Source organism: Rhopilema esculentum, chromosome 14 (assembly GCF_057945365.1).
Source record: "Rhopilema esculentum isolate cy_ngs chromosome 14, ASM5794536v1, whole genome shotgun sequence".
In the NCBI taxonomy this organism is placed as follows: domain Eukaryota; kingdom Metazoa; phylum Cnidaria; class Scyphozoa; order Rhizostomeae; family Rhizostomatidae; genus Rhopilema; species Rhopilema esculentum.
This window is the reverse complement of record NC_142828.1, coordinates 5,291,081-5,312,385: the sequence shown is the minus strand read 5'-3', so window position 1 is coordinate 5,312,385 and position 21,305 is coordinate 5,291,081. Positions and strand designations below refer to the sequence as shown.

Here is a 21,305-nt window from a genome sequence, read left to right as displayed (position 1 = left end):
TAGAGAAACAATAACGTTTCATAACATGAGAGCAGATGCAACGAAGTTACCAAAGATGGAAAAGACCGGATTTTTCACAAACCGGGTCATTATCGATCCAGTATTGCTATGAATAACGTCAAAAATGTCAAAAATGAATAACCCTCTGATTTTATGGCCCATAAACTCTTTTCTAAACAGTTCTAAGCCGAAGAAAATCAATAATGGAAATAGCTAAGACTTGATTGTTATATGCAGCCAAAGCTTCGCTTTCTGGCAATATTCTCTCCCGCCATTGCTCTTCTTTGATGTGCTTTTGGCTCAAAGCATTGAAAACACTCAAAGCCTTCTACTTGCAATGAGATATTCTAGTCTATTTCACAGTATATTTCATCATTTTATAAAATTTAACTAGCACATCCCAAAAAAAAATCTTCGACTTTAAATTCCGACTTTCTTTCTATAAAAAAGGCAAAGACTCGTGACAAAGATTCACCCAGAAATAAAAGCATTACCTTGTGGAAATACCTGGAATAACAGAAAACCGCAGATGAAACCATAAAATACTAGGCTGTTTAGTTCGTATACAACTGACTCTGATTACACTTAGCATATTTGATTAACAAAATAACGCCTACCTGTTGTATATGATAGATTCATGTATGCACGGTCCCCTGATCTGACATGCACTTCAAATTTGACTTCCTTATCACTCTGCATGAAAACAAACAACCCCATAAGAAACAACGAGACTGATTTAGTACTCAATCTATACTAGAGATCTCAGAAGTTTGTATGAGGATCTTGATTTTGAATAACAAGTCGATTTTACTAAAGAATCCATGCTCATTCTTACTCGTATTATCCGATTGGTATTGTAAATAAGTCATCTGCACTGCCAAAAGCGACGGTAAAAGCACTCAATATGGATTTGCCACCTGCTACTAACATATTTTACCATCAAACTAGATAATATTTCATTCTGATGAAAAAATGGGCAAACGCAGGTGCAAATAATTTCTGGATTTCTTCAAGTGATAAAATTTACATATTATGTTACAAAGATCAGTTAACAAATCGTAATTTTGTATAAGAAAGTACTGTATTTTCTTATAAACGCCAGGTTCTTCTCTCATAAAAACACCCCTTTTTCTTCTAATAGAAAGTTCCATTACTAAATGTTTGCTTCTCGCATGTTTTAGGCGAAAACAATGTTTTTCGCTGGCACAACTAGCCCTATTTTCCACTACCACTATCGGTCTTACATTCATCAAGTATAATTCTGTGCCGGCTTCGTTATAATCGTGCTGTTTTGGGTCATTCCCATTGGCTAAAAGCTATAAAGGCTTCAAGAAATTTCACACCTTATGGCTACCTCGAGCATGGCTTTTGGACTCAACTCTGTCGTTTACAATAAAATTCAAGTACACCAAGAAAAAGATTGTATGTTAGTTGATGGTGATGAAGCTAACGTCTGTTCTTTTGAAAAAAATTAGTTGAGTGGAAATTAAGAAAATTCTCACACAAATCTTTTCGGTACAAATGACGACGAAGAAGATATTTTAGATACAAAGTTCACAGTATACCGTTTTAGGCACCGCACCACTTACTTCGAACTTACTATGAGACTTAACCATATGAATACGTTGGGGCATAAAAATTTTTGTTTCAGAGCTGATCGTGTTAGCAGGATGAAGGATCGAAATACGCTAATTGGAAAAATTGCTTCCTTGAAAGGTTTAATACTCGGACGATTGTTGAGCGACAAAGTGGTGTCATGTGAGAACAGTGTTGGTACTGCAATGCCTAATGATTATTAAAAGGAAAATGACAAATTGCTCTTGTTATCGGTCATTGGTGTTTTGAGCAAGTGATTTGATGAGAACCCGTGTATTGTACGATAAAACCACGTGATCAAAGGGCAGTGAGTGGCCAAAATGTGTAAGTAAAACAAATATCGGTAGGAACCGTGAATAAAACTGAGGATTTACGGGTCTTAAAAATTTACAATATGCTAAGGGAATCATTAAATCATTTTCTGGTTTGGTTTGGGCTGGTTTGGCGGTGTGAATGGGGTATAAGCAAGCTGTATCGTAGATGTTAGTCTAGTTCTATGTCTTTGTGTTATGACCGTGGTGTAGTCATTTATTTTTGCTCCCGTGGCATCGTCCTGTAGTGTTGCATAGTTATTTAAAGTATAGTAGAATGTAGCCAATGTTTGTAATATTCTATATGGATATAAAAAAAATCATTTCCTGAATTATTAGGAGAAGGGGTTCAACCAACTGCTCTCTTGGTCACTGAACTAGTGATTAACCGTTGTGATTAACCGCTGTTACTGAACTGGATTTAATTGAACTGAATTGAACTGAATTAACTAGTAGCTAAAGCTAGTCGCAAGTAAAAGAATCAGATATTCTATACTCACAATTGTTGGGACAGCGTAAAAGTTGTGATTCTTATTTGTACGATTGAAATTATATTGGAAGCCGAATTGCAAACGATCTGAAAGAAGAAAACATAAAAATATCAAAGCTACTGATAAATCAACCAGGAAGGCTGGATTATTCCATGAATAATAGGCCTACAATGACTATCAAATTAAGTTTTCATATATCAGTCACATTGAGTAATATTACTTGGCTAGATACAAAATGACGCGCAAAAGTAAATTATACATTTTTTATCGATAGTTTTCACTAACTTCATGCAAACAATTAGATAAACATTTATAATTTCCTCTTTTACTTTTACATTGAGATTGGCATTACCAATTTACTGCGTTGCAGTAATTTCTTAGCCGTTAAAAGCAGCTGGAATTGATACAAACGATTATAGTAGAGAAACGGAAGGTAATCTGTAGGGGAAACAATTTGGTTATGAAGATCTTCCATTGTTATAATCTATAATTTATACTTGTTTTTACTTTTTATTATAATTTCATATAGCAAAATAACGTTAAGGGCCATCTCGGCGTGGATGTCATGGTCTATCTAAAATAGGCTTGGGAAAATGGTCTAGTTTTGAAGGTGTAAGTTCTTTACCAATATAAGATAAATCGATAAAAAATGATCAGAAACTACTAGAAATCACTTTCATGAGATAAAAAAAACATCTGGCTAAATATCATTGAAAGAGTGTTTATAATCAAACTTTTACTGACAAATTACGAGCTTCGTAATGGACTTTACCTTAATTCTTGTTTACATGGCCTCTGTCGCATATCAAATATTTTCTACTTAGGCATTAGTGTTAACTGCCAAGAACAACAGCCTTTTATGAATGTCTTTAGACAGACTGGAAAACGATTTAGCATTTTAAAATAAATTGACCCTTAAAAGGACTTACAAAAGCAATGACCGCCATTTGAAGCATTACCAATGTACGAATTTGTATCACAGCTAGAATAAAAATAACAACGCAAATGAGCAAAGCAAATTTTACTTTTCAAAACCGAGAGTGAGTCGAGAGTTGATTCGATGTATCATATGGTACAGAGTCGAAAAAATGTTCCTCTTTCTTTCTACTCAGAATAAGCCTTCCGCTTAAAAGGATTGATAACAATTTACGTGCATCGTAAGTGATGAGCCCGCTGAATGTATGACAACATTACCACAAAGAGCCAAGCAAACTAGAAGGGAGGGCCTCAGCTCATAACTTGATATATTTTTTCTCGGAATTCTAAATACCCACTAAAGTAAGAATGCGAAATAAAATATCAAAAACAATCCTTTACAACAGGATTAATCGATAAACGACAAACTGCCAGAAATACCCAATCCACAGTTGTGCAAGAGTAATTGGTAAATTTCAAGGCTTGAAAATAGCTAAAGAGAAATTGTCTCTGGCAATTTCGCTAAGGAATACTTCGCAGTTTAAAAAATGGATAGTTTAAAAAATGACTATAAAGGTAGTCCAGTTTAGAACATAACTTACACACATTACGGGCGGGGACATCCTGGAGCTAGACAAAAAACGTGTGAGGAGTTTGGGAGTCAAAATTAAATATTGTTGCCCAAATTATTGAGTTTCACTTCGATAAAAATTCTGATTTTAATGGGCTCTGTCTGGTGTAGGTATAGCCTGTTTGGCATGTTATTTCCTGTCTATTGATCTGAGTGCAAGAGTGATGTTATGCCTACCCTTTAGAATGTGAAGTTTGGTAATCTCCCAACCCTTGAAAGCGAAAACCCTGCGCACATCTTTACTTGGATGCACACAGTGCCACCGCCTTGTGGTTGAATCTCTTTGCTAGAACTGCCCTTCATATCCCAAAGACGTTAGTCCTATCCTAATCAACAGACTGGAATCAAATCCACTTAAACGCAAAGGATCTGACACCGTTCTTATAATAGCCAAAACAACTTAATACATTTATCAGCTTCCGATCACTATTAATTTTCAGATATATGTATAACAAGTATCAAGATTGATCTTTATTTAATATATCGATGAACTAGACTTGTCACATATCATCAATTTGATTGATTTGAAATCTAATAGATCACATGGTATTCTGACGTAAGCACGCCATTCAAGTTCAAAATGCACAATTAATGAACTGCGAGAATCTTTTTATCCAACAAGCATGATGACATTATCTTGTCCAAATTCAACTGATAATATGGAATTAATGATAAAAAATCCAATTTGGGGTCTAATGGAGGGTTACCAAACAAGACAAGATTAAATCTTTTTCCACAGGACCAATCAAAAACATTACTCATTCCTCAAATTTTAAAATCAATTAAAATATTTGCTTTTCTAATAAATTCAGGAAAAATTAATCATCAATTAAGTAAACCAATTTTTTACTTTTTTATCTGTTAAAAAAACAAGGCGAAAATCTTTTTTAAATATATGTATTGCCCTGAGGAATCTTCTAAGGCTGCTTGTGGCCTTCGTTGAGCAGTCCTTGGGCAATTTCTTCCAAAAAGCACAAGCTGACCACAGGAAATTCTAAACAAAATTCATAATTAGTGATATTTCAAACAAGCTTGGGCAGAAAACGTCAACGATGTCTGTTTTTAAGCGAATAAGAGATTCTGTCTCTTCTGCTATCAAGTTTTCGATTTAGACCGGGTTTTGAAGTGTTTTGAAGTAAATTCTTGTCAGTTTTCGAGAATGGTTTATGGAAAACCCCATATCACAGGCAGCTAAATGATACTCAACTGGGAAAATTTATATCGAAATGATGTACATGATGAAAATATTATGTACGTAATACATGAAAATAAATCGCTTACCGTTCACAGTGATCCCCCACCAAGCCTGCGGTATCGCATTCACATTTGCCATTGACGTTATCACAACTGACACCATGGTTATTGCAATAGCACTCTACGAAAAAAAACGGTTATGTGAGTTTTCGCAAACATCAAAATTGGGGCAAAGAGTATCATATGCGATAAAATCTTGATCCCTTTTACAATTAGTTGGTTAGAAAGGGGCAGAGAATATAATTATTCAATCTTTTTACCAGCAAATAATCTTAGCATTACCTTTGCATGTGCCATTGTTCAGAGCAATCCCATAGTATCTAGGCTTGCATTTTTCACAGTTCAATCCTGGAAAAAACATTATGTCAGCTAAATTTGACGTCATGAATAAGTCAACCATGTATCAATTTTAATACCATGACGTAATTATGGCTATGTCAGTCATATGTCAGACACCAGAAACGTCAGGCATTAAAAAAGGAGTTTTTTCTCAATATACGCATCGTACAAGAAACCCATTTATAGAAAACAGAAAGCTACAGGCATCGAAAATAAACTAATACTTTATTATTTACTTATAACAACATGTCTGGAGTTTCACTTTCACGACTATCTCATTGACAGCCTAGAAATTGCTGTAACAGAATTTAGATCGGAAATGAACCTATCCATGATGCAAACACATCTCGTCCCGTGACAACTTGAATGTTTAGGAAAAACTGAGAAACTTTCAGGCTGTTTGTTGTTTGACGTTCGATACTTCATATAGAGATAAACAGACGTGTACAAAACTGATTTAACCATCAAATCAATTAAGAAATTCAAGAAGAAATTGACTGTTTATGGAAACAACAAGTGTAAACTGGTTAAGGATTCTAACAGCAACATTGCAGTGGTCTCCATTGGCATCAAAAATAGGCTCGTTACACAACACTCTTACGCTTTGCATCTTAAAGTTTCTATAGCGTTCTAATTAGTTTTGCATAACAGTGACAAGTAACGTCTGTTGGAGTTCTTACAGTGGTTTTATATGCATGATAATGCGTTGATTCAGTTCAAAAACATGAACTGTAAGTTTTCAACAAGTAAAAATGCATGAAAGATAAAAGCAAGGCTAGCACTGTGACATAATGAGCAAAATATCAGAATATCAAACCTGTGGTGTTATTCATGCATTTGACGCAGGTTGAGCCATTGCGACATTTACTGTGTCCATTACATTGGCAGCCTATTTGTAAAATTCATATATTGTGAATCAAACAACTACTATCATACATGATTAAGTTTAAAATCAATACATACGAATTTATCAAGGAAGGGGCTACAGCCAAGCTCTCAAACAGACTGGCGGATGTTGGTTGTAGACACCTGCCTATTATAAACCCTTTTAGATAAACCTAGTATCTTATGCAAAGAAAGTGATGGGAATAAACGCCTGCTGTTATTTTCCTACGCAATATAGATTAATTCCTACTCCTTCATGGTACACGAGGGTAATCTCAAATGAAGGCGCTGATGCTAGGATGACAGGTAGTTTAAGAGTTGGATAGAGAGAATTAGGGTAAACAGTATTAAGACCCTTTCTCTTTGAGATATCGAAAAGTAAATACCAAGAACAGAGGGGTATTTCTCAAAACGAAAAATTACATGTAAGAGACAAGAAAATAGCGATGGAAACATGGTCTAGGACAAATACGGTCACAACAATTTTTGATTGCCATTATCCTTATGAAGAAAAGCTTCGCGAGAACATAGAATAGGTTTATATTAACCGAAACATTCATAAACAGCAAAAACCAGAACTTGTTTAGACAAATGAAATTTTCTCATTTGTCCAATGTTTTTAAGACTTTTCATTCAGTTGCCCAATACTGATCCATACGTGGGTACAAATACATTTGAAATTTCGCTGTCGAGTTCTTAAGTAAAAGAACTTTTAGATTGGCATTTCTGGGCGACATAATGCTTTGAAATGCACAAAAATTAAACAAAGTAATTAATGAAATACGATAAGGGTAAAAATATAACCATACTTGGGCATTCAGTGTAGGACCATCTTGATGCCGGGCAGGTTGAAGAGTTGGAGCTTTTCCAGACACTAACATCAGCAACTTCCATGCATTTTCCTATCCCAGTACCGCTTGCGTCATCGCACCATCCGCATGCGGGAAGTTTGAAGCAGTTGTGGCACGTTTTCTGGGCACTGCATACAACGTCTATGAATTAAATAATTGGTTTGGTTAGCGGAAAATAGAAAGAGAGATGAATAGTGGAAATACTACGAAAGAAAAACTACGGCATTCGATAGTTAAAGAATATTGGGATAAGCACGCATGAGTTAAATGCAAGGAAGGAATTATGCATGAGGGGATAAGATCGTGCATAAAAGACAGCACTGAGGTACTAAGGTTGATTACGAAAATTATTTCTTGAAGGAAGTATGTAGGGAAATAAAAAAGTTTGAGACACATATTCGAATTGAAACACTTGTTTTAAGTTACCTGTAAAGGAAAAGAGTTTTGGAAAGTGTGCAATTTAGATCTTGTTGGCGAAAGTTTTAAAATAATTTGAAATTCCGTGATTTTCCGTTCCAAATACAACAAAAAGAAGAATAACAGCGTCTTGGGCGTAGAAAATAGCAAGGTTTTTTTAATTCTAACATGAGGCAAGATAAATAGTTTAGTGTTAGATAGATGTTAAATAACAGCATAACCGCAAAATAACAGCAGCTGTTGATAAAATCAATGTTCAATCAAATACCAAGCAAAGCAAAACTGTAATCAAACATCATAACTGTTCCCATTTGTAAAATGATTTTTAACCCACACTCAACAACCAGAGAAAAACAGCCTGGGCAATCGTACTATAATCTTTTCTCAGTGACTCCCATACAGTAACTTTATAAGGGACGTACACCTGCAAGTATTGTCAAAACTTGTTTACAACTGGAAATCAATTCACCGTTCAAATGGAAATACCAATTCACCGTTCCCTATACCAAATTTGGTCTGTGAATCCCAGTAATTAAGAACTGCTGTACTTGTTTTGCAGTATAGATTGGAGCACCGGAACGTGCATGAGGTCTTATATTGATTGTTGTTGAATTGGCGAATTAGTTTCAGCTCTCGCGATCTCATTTATTTTCATAAGACAGGTTCGTTGAAATGTCGATCAACTTAAAAAATTTAAAAGGCTTTCAGGCTAAAGGGCAATCCTGTATAATTTATAACACATGGAACCAAAACTATAAATTAGACGAAAGGAAAACAAATTTGATGTTTGGACGGTGTCTCGAATCTATCAATTGTTGCACACTCAAAAGGAGTTCATCTTTTGATTCGATCAATGCCACCATAACATAATGTTTACTTCTGTAGCTAAGAGGAAGGGGTGTATTACAAGGAAAAAGATTTATTGAAATCTGGCCTCATGTTGATGAGATTACAGTATAAATTTAATTTTGAATGGGAAAATTGAAGAGAGATTTAGTAAGTATCTAGCGACGACGTTTAATTCTTTTCTCGATTAATTTCCCTTTCAGGCAATTTTATTTTAATAAGTCAACGGGACCGCCATGGAAAGGTCCCCAAGGCCTGGGATAAAAACAGACCCATTTCAATAAATGATAAGAGAAAAATAAAATATACCAATCAAAGAGAAAATAATTATTACATCCTGGTTATTATTTTGCTGCCTTTCGTAGAAATAACATGTAAGTGTGTGATCGGTTATGAAGATAAGAATTCCTTAGAGAAACATAAGGAAATCTTGCAGACTGTGGAGTCAGACAAATAGGTAAACAAGCAATAAAAAACTTAATATCCTAATCAATGCAGAGTTCAACCACGGGTGCTTTAAAAACAAACAGCTTATCCTCAAAAGGGAGCACTTTAGATGAGACCAGTATTCGCCAAACATGCGTAACAAGATTACACGATACGATCATAAAGCATCTGTCACTTCTCCTGCGTTGATTTCCTTTTTTGAAATTGCTTTCACTTTGTTTTGCAAGACATCAATTTTAGCTTCTTGATCACAAGACCAGCTTAGTGTTAACAAAGAAATGTGGTTCAAACACCGATTTTAAAGTAAACGAAGACCGAACAGAATAAAACATGTAATACAAAATAAATGTTTCAAAGGACTTTTCTGCCTACATTGCGGAGATGCTACATGCATATTCATGCCTCCTAAATGCTTCAAAATTTCCAATGAGGTAGCATCATTAATGTTTCTTCAAACATAAAGATACTTTATATTGAATGGAAAAAATCCCTTGCAATCCAGACGAAACTCAATCAATCCACATCAATGAGATTGACTAATAAAGACCAAACCAAATATGTCCGTCTTTATACTTAACAAATAATGAATCTTATGAAAATTGTTTTCAAACTTCCTTCGAGAACAATGTCTAGCATTTGCGGTAAATTTTATTGCCAATGTGGCTGGCATTCTGATGTAAAAATCTAATAATTTTTGTGTTTACCTTCAGTAAAGCAATGTAAACTAATATATAGGTTTCACTGGTACAGATTAAGTCCTTCCAACAATGGTGGATAGATGCGCGATAATTTTGGAAACGGCGTCAGAATGACAAGTAATATAAATGATTCGGAAGGCTAGGTAGGTATGGCATGATGATATTGGAAGAACGGTCCTGCAATCTTGACATTCTTATTTTTACAGCTGCAATGCTCGTTGATAAGATAAAACTGTGACAGAATATTCCAACCTCTATAGAGCGGACATTTGACGTATCGAAAGTCTCTAGTACGGAGTGTCCGAAATATTGAGGTTACTTTTATACCATTTTGATGGCAGGGGAAGGTAATGAGCTAAGGATATCGGAGAGTTAGCTTTAAGTGTTTCTTGGTTGGGGGTGTCCGCTGAACTGAGTGTCCGTCGAGCGGAGTGTCTGTTATGTTGGGCGATATTCGTAATCAAGGTTTTACTGGAATGTTGTAAAGCACAGCAACTATTTGGTTTTATCGAAGATGTTCTTGAAAGCGATGTCCAAAACTTCAAACATTAATAGACGAAATGAATGAGAAATTGTTGTGGGAGATTAAAGGAAATGCTTGAAAAATACGTAACAACTAACGTAACTAGCAAATATAAACTGGTAAAAACTTTGGTAAATTGATAAAATATTTGTTTTAAAGGAGGCAAAAGTTTAAAAGCTTCGAGAGCAGGATAATAAGTTCGAGAGCGAAGTTCAAGGCATAAAAGCAGCAAGACATAGATATGATGCTACATTGCAGCTCTAAGACAATTTTTTATACATAGGATGCCCATTTGCTTATGTTTACAACATGACATAGTTTCTTAGTTGACTTATGTTGATTAGTTTCAACAACTGACAGCTCCTTAAAGTAATCCCAAAAGAGCTACCCGAAGCCTATTGATAAACCCCTCACACGTGAGCATGGCGAGGTATGAAAGAATAGTCAGCATCATTTAGGCCCTACGCGCACTGCATCTAGAAACCTTATAATGCCAATCCCTTATTGTTCTATCTTCAAAGACGGCAAGGGTTTGTCAGGAAGTAGCTTAATTGGTAGAGTGCGAACAGCAAAATCTGAAATCTGACAAATTGTAACGTTTCGACTAATTGGTCAAAGGTTCCGTCGTAGAGCTCTGAAGCATCACAATCTCGTGAAAATCTATGATAACCAGCGGGTAACTGCACGGACATGCCAGAATTATGTTAACTTATACGTAGGTTTTTGGATGTTGAAAAGCTTTGATTATTGAGTATTAAGCTCTCGGCCACATTGCGATTCCCATGCCTGGGTTCGTTCTTTACGGCAGTTCTATCATCATTGATGAGATCTGTCTAGACTACTGAAAACCCTTTTCTCAATACAAAAATAAGTAGTAAAACGACACTAGAGATTTTGACGGGATAAATATCAGTAAGTAGAGAGTAAATATCAAGAATCAATCGTAAATTCTAAGATCTGCTGGTATTTCAGTGAGCTGAGTCGACCCCCTGCAATCATAGCCTGTACGCTGGGAGCACTAATGCGTTGGCTCTTGGACTACATAAAGGAAGGGGGTGAATCAGTTACCAGTTGTCTTTGTCTTCAACAAAATGAAGTAATCAAATGAAGGGACAAAGCAGCTGATAAATAGAGGAGACAGCCTTACCAGAGCAGCCAGAATTGTTGATCCACTCCAAGCACTGGCCGTACGGGAAATTGACGACATAAGCTTCAGAATCGATGCAGAGGTTCTGTGATTGACACCACATGCAGCCGATGGTACTTGCAGCGGTGCAGCTGGAGCAGGATTTGATTAAATGGCATTGCGATTCTGAAGGCATCTTTGGGTTGCATTTCAGCGAGGCATTAGTGCTTGTTTTTGTCTCTAGAGAGGCAAAATAGCACTTTTAGTCAAAAAAGGTTGCATAAACTCATTTTTCCTGATAGCAAAATATTCTGTGAAATATTAATAGCAACATTGTATGTCATCGGCAATCGGGATAGGTGTTTACATATTTAGTTTTATGTTGCAGGCAAAGAGCATATGCCTTGTTTAGAGTAACGCATTCAAACAGCAACAGGAAATGCAAAGAAAGAAATCTACATTCAAATTAGAAAAATACCAAAATATTTTCATTTGAAATCAATAGAAACAAGCTTCTTAATCTGCAAACATGCAACAAAAGTGGCAGGTCTGGTATAAAATCAATCTCAAATTTGTTTCACGCACCAGTTATTTTCAACGACCGAAGGAAAACATACGATACCTGCAAATTTACAACTGCCACGGGAATTCCTATAATCCCAGGAACAATTGCGATGCTGTTCGCAGCTGTAGCATGTTGACAGCGAGGCACAGGTAAACTTGATAGAGGCTGGGCAAAAATTGACGTCAGTAACAGCATTCACCTAGAAAAGTATTTTAGAATTTCTCAGTTGAAAAAGCACTGGCAAAACAGAATTTCGTTTTTTGATCGATATTTTAATATTTGAATCGTGATAACAATGGCGAAGCCAGCCAGATGCTCTTAAGTTCTACAGAGGCAAATCAAGGGCTTTTAAAAGAGTTTAAAATGCCTCAAGAACCTATCTACCAAAAGAATAATAGGGGAAGGGGGGCAGAAACTCTTATTTAGACGCAGAATAAAAAATACTGCATAACGTCTATGCTGGTTGTGTAGAGACATTCCTCGTCATTTATTAAAGTATGATTTTGCAAAATTGCCTCGCAAAAGGTACACGCTAGTAAAAACACTTTGCATTCTTTTAGAGAAACTCACAAAGTCTATCACTCCCTGCCTTAATTATACGGGTTTTTACCCAGAGATGAACAAAAATCGTGGTACACGCATTTTTTATAAGAAACAGGTTATAAGAAACCGTAGGCTCAATTTTTCGAAAGTAAAGAAACGACCCAAATTGAAAAAGCTACTTGATCACTTTGTTAGTTGATCTCTGAGTGAACTATTAACTTTACCTTTGAAGCACGTTTAAAAAATACATTACCTAAGAAAGATATAAGAAACTTTTTATAGCAAAATGGCCAGAAAGTTTAAGCCTATCAGCACCGGACCTTAGTTTCTTATAAAAAAATATGTGTATGCTAAAAAACAACTTGCATCGATTCAAGAATCGCATATGATGTTTATTCAGTCGAGCAAACAATCCCACGCGTGGAATCAAAAAGAGCCTGAGAATATTTCATTTGATAATGAAAGATATATTTATTTTACATTAAGAGTCCGGCAATGCTGTTGAAACGTCAAAGCCCCAGTTGCCAATTGGTCATTTTTCAAGTACAGAATTAAAAAAGTCTTTGAACATGCTACAAAACTAAAAGAACAAACAGCAAACAGTTTAAGTGTTCAGAAGAGAGAGGGAGCTGTTTTGAAGCAAATAGCCAACAATGGGATAAAAACTTTTGGTTGTTCAGAAGGGAAACACAAAGACGGGGTGGCTACCTTAGAATCAGAGCCACAACTGACATCGCCGCAAGCGTTGTCACACCAGGCACAACTGACTGTATTTGAAAGACACGTCTTGCACGTTCTGAAAGATTTGCACTGTAATACTGTTGCTAAAACATAATAAAAAGATATTGGTGAATTGAAAACAGCGGCTAATCTCTTAAATAACAGAACGTTTGGAGGTCGCGGGCCACGAAGCAAACTCGCTTCCCAGTGAAAGAAACCTTGTCGTCTGTTGTGACACGCTTTCACAAAGGACATCTAAAAATACTTGACAAGCCAAGTAATAATATTTCAACGGTTGCCAGATTTCCGGGTAACGTGTTTGGCTGGCTAGCTGAAACAAATGCTTTAGAACGGTGTCTACCCTCGGCATCAAAAGATTAGCTGACTTACAAATTAACAAAAGATGGATAGGTTGGATATCGAAGGCGTCTTTAAGAAGATCAGCAAATAAAGGTCGCAAATAAAGTAACATCCAACGTAAGAATAGACATGCACCTAGTTTGGTCATGCTTTTATGTTTAGGGCATTGTCTAACAGTCTGCGTTGTAAGCTGTAATTAAGTAGCGACTTTTCCAATCAAAAACGGCATCCGGTATGGGACATTAGGTTGTGACGATATCAAGTCGCTTTTCTCGGGCAATCTTTATTTTCAATAGAAAATATCATGGCTGCTAACACAAAGATTTAGGCCGATATTATCCTATCTATACAAAACATTTCTTCAAAGCCTAGTTCAAACAATTTCCTAGCAACTGCCATGTTCTTTACTGCGTGTTCCTTACTGCTGACAAAGTACTTACAATTGCACTGAGGAGCCTCAATCTGTGGGCTTGGCAAAACTGCAGAGTCTTCTGCCTTGAGGCAACGAAGTGAAGCCTTGTCCCAGACACAATTACTCACAAATGGAGCTTCTAAGCAGCTTGTTTTTGTGGCAAAACCGGAACACTCTCCTACAAAAATCAAATTGAAAATCTTGGATTTACAAAAATCGGAATGACTTGGATTTGACTTCCATTTTCACTGTATATATTACATATTGATGCCTCGTATCATATTTGCAATATACATAAACTGAATTGAGTTAAATTAGAGACCTGTCTGTCACTTTAAAGTTCAGATCTTCATAAAAATTTAGTAGCCTTCATATTCACTTCCGCATTTTACAACGGCTCTCAAGCATACAACAGCCTAAGGGCATGGTCTGGTACACGTCTAGTGTGATCAGCTAATAAAAAGCTGATTTCTATCTAAAGGACTTCTTAAAAATACTCTAAAAAAATAAACTAAAAAAATCCGAAGGTATATTCATTGTTGAGATGGGAAAAAATTTCACTGATGCTAAGATCATTGAAAAAACATAAGTAAACTGGATAATTTTGGATAGGTATATAAATATTGGTTTGTTTTTGCTACATATGCTGAACCCGAGTCTTGTCACTGCAAATTGGCTCGGACAGGTCTATTCCAGTGCGAACAGTTGCTAGAAGCGTTTAAATTCATCTAGAAGGGTTTACTTAGAACTGAAAATGCACTGGCTTTAACTGAAGCAATGAAGCAAAAAAACAAAATTTTACCAATTGCTATCGCCATCAAGTCATTTCGCGGAACTCCGTCAAAACCACCAAAAACATACATTTTCCTAAGGACAAAAAGAGACGACTGTGAATATGAAGTCACATGCAAAGGTAAAACAGTACCCTATCCCTAAAGTTTTGTCTTGTAAACCAAAAGGTTTTGTCTTTTAAAGGCTCTTTATAAAAGATGACCTTGTAACTTGTAAAGAAATAAATAAGGTCAAAATATAGTTGAACATTTCATTCAAGCGTCTGAAAAAAGGATGGGCGGATGCCCATCTTTGACTTCCCCCTCATCCCATCCCCTTGAACCCCCTTTCTGAACCCCATAGCGTTACCATCATCTACATAGCCGTCACTGGTGCATCAACCTAGTCGGCGTTGAAAGGGTGCTTATCATAGTCATTATCAGAAACAAAATCAACACACCTTTCGTGTGAAACAGCAGTTTGGCCAAATCTTCCTTTTTGCTCAAACAAGTCTTTTGAATCAATTTTAGTCCAAGATTTGCAATCTGTAGAAAATTGTCACTCGTCTCAATAAAGGCTTCACGAATATTTGAAATATACAATATAATGGCAAAGTATGGAGCTGTACCAATTGATAAATATTATGCATTGAGGTGGTAACAGAAACATAAAGAATAAGTGTGAAAAAGCAGGTGTAAATATTAAAGCAGATTGAAGCAAAAATTAACTTTTACTTGATAATCCATGTACCTGGAAACGAAATTTCCTGACCAAAATGTGCCAAAATTAGGACTGATTGTGACAGCCTGTTTGTTAAGTCCTTTAAATGCAAGTTGCTAGATATAGATAAATAGCAAGTCAAAAAATAACACACTTACCAATGTTATAGACTAAAACGTCATTTGAGTAGCATTTTTTCTCATGTTCCTTTATATTTTCGTGGTGGTGATTAGTGCCTCCATACACAATCATCATCCTTCCAACAATTACAGATGAATGGAGCATCCGTGGCCTGTTTGAGCTTGGTAACACCGTCCTAATGGAGAAACAGCATCAAGAAATGTAGTCAGTGGGAGTGGGAGTTTTAAAAAAGGGCATAGCAACTCTCTCTTATATGTGAATTACCACCTTAATTCAAGGCAATACTGATTAAGCAAAACTGTCAAAGATACTTGAACAAGGGATTGCTACGTTTATGCTGAAAATCGTACTGGCTTCCCATTGTACCAACTTTTTGTCCCTATCTTAATTTTCCTTGCTACAATACTTTTTGAAGACCATTAGAAAGCTTAAGATTTGTTAAACATAATATCGAGCATATCAGGTTCATTTGTAAAAAAACAACTGAGCGCATGCTGCATTAGGGCAATATTATATTGTTGATTTGTTCCTGAAGACGTAAATATTTACTTATAGCCGTATGAAAGAAAATATAACTGCAAGTAAAGGGCTAAATCTGATACATTAGCAGCAGACGATGGGTTTTCAACCCATTCACATACCAAGTTTTCTTTGACGGACTGAAGGAGAAAAGAGCACTTGAAACCTTCTTCTTCGTTTCTACCGAATCAACCAGGAGTGAAAAACCTCCATGTACAAAGATAAGGCCGGAACTTTGATCGTAAACAGCACTGTGCCCGAATGTGCCAGTCACTAAGGCACCATTTGTGGTGACGATCTTCCATTCTAAAGTATCTGTAAGGCAAAATTAAATCATCATAGACAAGGGACACAGCAGAAAATTATATAAAGTCTAGCAAATCAAAAATAATGGCGGATAGGCCCAAATGATCAGTTGCTTCGTTTAATGGTTCACACTTACCTAAGTCAAGTTGCTGCACATTCTGGTAGAAACTTTTTTCGGATGAATAGCCCATGAAGACATACATCTGATTAACAACAACAACAGCAGCATGTCCGGTCACTCCAACTGGTGTTGCTCCACTTACGGTCAACATTTTCCAAGTTTTCTTCAAAGTATCAAACTCCCATAGTTCATTAGTGATGGCCTTATCTTTGATTCCACCAAAAATGTATAGTTTTTTCTAAAAAAAACAAGAAAATCATTGTTACTAAGTGTCATGACTAAGGAATAACTCTTGTTTACCAAAAGGATCTCCTCTTAATTGCGTAAAATAAGGCATAAACTTCACAACAGTACTTAATAAGTTAGATATGTTATTGCATGTCATAAAGTTAGTCTTTATATCCATTTGAAACTGCACACTTTTTAAAAGATGAATCACCCAATAGACATATTCCTCATCAAAAATATTGAAATTGAGGTAAATTTTTCATCATTTATTGAAATCCTTAAACCAAATTTGATGTATGGACCTTTGAGTGAAAGATCTCTGCAGTAATAGTTCGTGCGATTTCAGTACTTACAAGATAACTTACTAAGAATTAACAACAACTATCCGATGTAAATATAAAAAACGGATACAACTTCAGGTTAGTGTTTCTTGTAACTTACATTATAAATGACTAAAGAGTGGCCAAATCTGCCTTTCGGAATGGGTTTTGCATCTTGGACGCTCCATTTCGAAGAGATGATGTCATAGCTGCAAAATTTGAGAGAAGGTATATACCTTAAGAAATTAAAGTTTTAATTAAAAATGTATGATATTGTCTGACGACATTTTTTTTAATTGGAATGGGAAAAACAACGAAAACAATTAAGTTTCTAACAGCTTTGATAACATCGCTCGTTATCAGTGGCCCTTTTAAGGTGGTAGAAAGATTATAGAAAAGATATGAAGTCATTAAGCGGCTTTAAAACGTGTCTTGTAAATAACTCTATCCTTTACCGACTGCCTGACGACACATACTCAAGGCAGAAAACCCTTTCATTCAGTTCATATATTGCTATCATTTCATTTTGCTCAGTCATAAAAGGCTTTCAAGATTACAAAGAGAATGGTTCAATCATTTCAATATCGCAATATCGCATTTTAGCTTTATTTCCAAACATACATCAATAATTCATACAAATAAAATAAGACCCCTTTGAAAAAACTTTCAGATCTCTTGATCGAGTGCACACACTAAAATTATCGATGATCTTACTGGCGCACCCAAGTATTCGATTTATTTGAAATGCAAGAGTTTCCTTTTTTGTACTTTACAGTTCTTTCAAAACAGCAATGCCTTGTAAGTACAATCCGAAACTGGAACACAGTTTATTAAGGAGCATACTCAATTTCTTGCCTTTAAAACTATTCTGATCTTGAAAGCCTTATTCGTACATTTACGAAGTTTGAACAAAACTATTCGTATAAAACTATGATACAAGGTTCCTTTCCAGCTTAACTCCTTTCTCAAATTTCCCATTGTTTTAGAACAGAAGACCATTCTCATCTAAAGTAATGAGGGGCTGCCCCCAGGTGTCCGCCACTGAGACCAACTCCTGTTACCCCACAAAGCTTGCCAAAATCATTCTAATACTTCTTAATGGAAAGCTCCTAACAACCAGATAACCGACAAAAACTACAATTCCAGATACGATATCAATCTTATGAACTCCCAAATCGCATCTGAATGCGTTGCTATGGTGCTGTCTGTGACTCTGTTCAAACTAAATTGATCCAATGAAATAAGGCTGGGAAAGCTACAAAGTAGCTAAAAATCTTTCACTCTTTGATAATACACATATTGTCTTGAAAACATTTGAAAATTGTGTTCGAGAGTAAGTGAAATCCATCTTCTAATACAGGGTCCAGTTAATTTTCAGTCTGCATATGCTGGACACACACATCATAATATAATTATGCATTGAGTTCGGTACATGACAAGTTCGACGCTTGAAACCGTGCCGTGCTGGAGTCGTGCAGCTCGGCAAGCTCTGCCGATCCAAACTAGTCTGCCGCTCCTAACTCAATCTGCCGTACCAAATTGATTCAAACGTCGCACCCCTCATGTACTTGATTCTCGAGTTAGGTTCGGCACATGAGAAGCGCGACGTTTGAACCAGGCCTAAGTAAAATCCATCTACTAATACAGGGTCCAGTTAATTTTCAGACACATCCACATCCACATTTGGCTTTCCAGCCAGCTCTTAGGTTACATAACTTAGGCTATAGTTCTTGTAGAACTCTTGATTAGTGCTTCATATCAAGTTTTATGCGCATTAAGTATTACTTGATTATCTAGCTACAAGATTAAAGGCTCTTGCGCAAAGGCATGCTTAGCAGCAGAGCAGCAGTTGTCTTGGGAAATTGACTGTGTTTTGTATTTTTATGCAGTGCGATTTTAGTAGGCCGGGTCTTTTGAGTTATAGTGGCAAAGCGTGCCGGTTGCGCAAGAGCCTTTTAGTATTTTTTGCCAGTCTGGCGGTAAATTGATCTGCTAGTAACACAAATTGCTTGTCGTTAGCTCTTTATCTTTTAGCAATTTACTTCAATAGTTGTACAAATCTTCCTATAAGACAAAAAATCAGACAAAAAAGATTAGTCTTTATACTAAGCTTAGTGTTTATGCTAACAATACATACTTGATGACATCACCACTGCTTCCATCGAAATTGAAACCTCCATACACCCAAATGACACCATTGTCAATAGCCGACGCGTGGGATGCCCTAGGTGCAACTAAAGAAAAGGGAACCAATCAGATCTCTACAATAGAAAGGACTATGGCGCATCTGTAACTGGAAGGGATGAGCAGTTAAAACTTAGATAAGGGATGAGCAGTTAAAACTTGGATAAAAATTGACAGAAAATGAACGACGGCTCAAAATATCTTGGTAACATTTATCTGAACAGGTGCGTCGGTGAGGTCGAGTTGTACAATTGAATGCGGTTAAGAAAGAAATGATGCAACTATTTTTGTCCTTCAATAAAAGCTTTAGCGTGAATCGCGACAATAAAGGGCAAACTTCCTCGCAGGAAGGTAGGATACGTTCAAAGATGATTTTACTTTTCAGAGTTGTACAAATATTTATATCTCTACCTGAACTTAACACTGTATTCGTGTTGAGGATAACAATATGGAAATAGAACAAAACATTGTGATCGATAAAACTATAACCATTTCTCTGATTGCTTTATCGCCTCATGATTTCACAACGCCAATCCTGACAATACAAGTGCATTAAAACTTCGAATGTGGGGGGGTGGGGAGGGGGGGTTGAAAAAGACGTCAGCTATAGAAGGCCCTGTGAAAAATGGGCGGTTATTAAAAGTCTGGCTTTTCTTTTTGCGCTTTATAAGTGCCTCCCCCTGCTTTGTTGTCGAAGGCATAATCATTGGGGTAGTGGATGGAAAATGCTTAGGGGGCTTAGTAAGGATCTTGCCGTGACATGATTGCTTCATTTGGACAGAAATGCCCGAATGGAGCCAAATGAGACAAATATTGCCTGAACAGGGATTCTGCAGCCACCCCAGCCCCTGTATCTTCTACGCCTTTAGGTATAACAATAGCTTTCTATTTGTTTGTCCCTACAAGCATGAAAGTGTAAACATACCAATCATTGGACATGCAGCTCCAGTTAAAAGATTTGGGCAGTTCCTGGAGGTTGTCGAAATATTAAACACTTCATTGGGGCAGCATTGCCGAATTGAACAGTTTGCTCCAGTCCAGCCGGGTTCACACTCACAAATCGAAGATATATTGCAGTAACCATGCCCCGAACATGTATTATTTGTACAGTTACTGATTCTATGAATAAAAAAAATACGACTAAATCATATAAACTTGCTTCGAAATGAAGAAAACACTAAATAACCTTATTCCATGCAAATATTCTACGTAATTTCTGACCAAAGAGAAATTTTGGCTTACAAAATTTGAACTGAATAAGATTAGGCCACCTTCTTCGAAATCGGGACGTGCTATGCAAGGCTAGTTTAACTTATAAACACGGACGCGACACTTTTGACAGAGCAACTAAAGGTAAAAATTCACAATGACAATGTTTTTAACTTCAACAAAGTGAATAGATTTCAGTGATAATTATTGTTTTCTCAATTAACACGAGACGAAAAAACACAAGATGAAAAACTCCAAATGAAAATAAACAAGTAAGGTTTTGTTCTTGAGATTAACACGTATCTAAACGAAGGCCTTATCGTGGTTTACCAAAAGATTAGATTGTTTGCAAATACAAAGTTCTGGGCAATAGAAAACGACCTATGAATATGACTGAGCACTGTGAGAAATATGAATTTTCCAATACAAAACCTAATTTTAAATCCAGATAAAGCTAAACAGACATAAGCCTGCGATTAGAATTTGATAAATTGAATGCATTTAAAAACAGAGAGATTATGATAAGGTAGTTTTCCTGTAATAAATGAAGAAAATTTACGTTTCCAGGGCTTTCGTTCGCTGTTAACTGAGGCCAGACAGTCTCTGACAATAGCGCTGCTGCTGGTTTACAGTTTCATGCATATCCATAAGAAAGCCTTTGCTTTAAAACTTTATTACACAGAATGCACGCAGAGAGGATTAAGCTTAGTTTTTTTGTCTTAAACGATCGACATGCATCGTTTCTTTGCTGCTTCGACTGGCAGGAAACAGTTAAAATAAATGAATGCAAGCATTGATGAACTGAGAACTTCATAAGGGCAAAATGCATGCACGTGGTGAAGAATATAAACCTTAT

At 36.3% G+C, this 21,305-nt stretch overlaps 1 protein-coding gene across 1 annotated transcript in view; it reads right to left on the bottom strand.

Moving 5' to 3' along the window:
- The window catches only part of LOC135696145 (attractin), a 38,767-nt gene that overhangs the window by 12,204 nt on the left and 5,258 nt on the right, over positions 1 to 21,305 (bottom strand). Inside the window, exons 5-23 of the mRNA XM_065215428.2 lie at positions 20,166 to 20,359; positions 19,194 to 19,290; positions 17,178 to 17,265; positions 16,524 to 16,746; positions 16,204 to 16,396; positions 15,580 to 15,737; positions 15,162 to 15,246; positions 14,733 to 14,797; positions 13,959 to 14,108; positions 13,147 to 13,262; positions 11,953 to 12,094; positions 11,352 to 11,570; positions 7,232 to 7,414; positions 6,355 to 6,426; positions 5,481 to 5,546; positions 5,226 to 5,319; positions 3,328 to 3,380; positions 2,408 to 2,484; positions 618 to 693 (exon numbers count right to left, since the gene is read on the bottom strand). Coding sequence (XP_065071500.2) covers positions 618 to 693; positions 2,408 to 2,484; positions 3,328 to 3,380; positions 5,226 to 5,319; positions 5,481 to 5,546; positions 6,355 to 6,426; positions 7,232 to 7,414; positions 11,352 to 11,570; positions 11,953 to 12,094; positions 13,147 to 13,262; positions 13,959 to 14,108; positions 14,733 to 14,797; positions 15,162 to 15,246; positions 15,580 to 15,737; positions 16,204 to 16,396; positions 16,524 to 16,746; positions 17,178 to 17,265; positions 19,194 to 19,290; positions 20,166 to 20,359 — 2,351 coding nt within the window. The remainder of the gene's footprint in view (positions 1 to 617; positions 694 to 2,407; positions 2,485 to 3,327; positions 3,381 to 5,225; positions 5,320 to 5,480; positions 5,547 to 6,354; positions 6,427 to 7,231; positions 7,415 to 11,351; positions 11,571 to 11,952; positions 12,095 to 13,146; positions 13,263 to 13,958; positions 14,109 to 14,732; positions 14,798 to 15,161; positions 15,247 to 15,579; positions 15,738 to 16,203; positions 16,397 to 16,523; positions 16,747 to 17,177; positions 17,266 to 19,193; positions 19,291 to 20,165; positions 20,360 to 21,305) is intronic.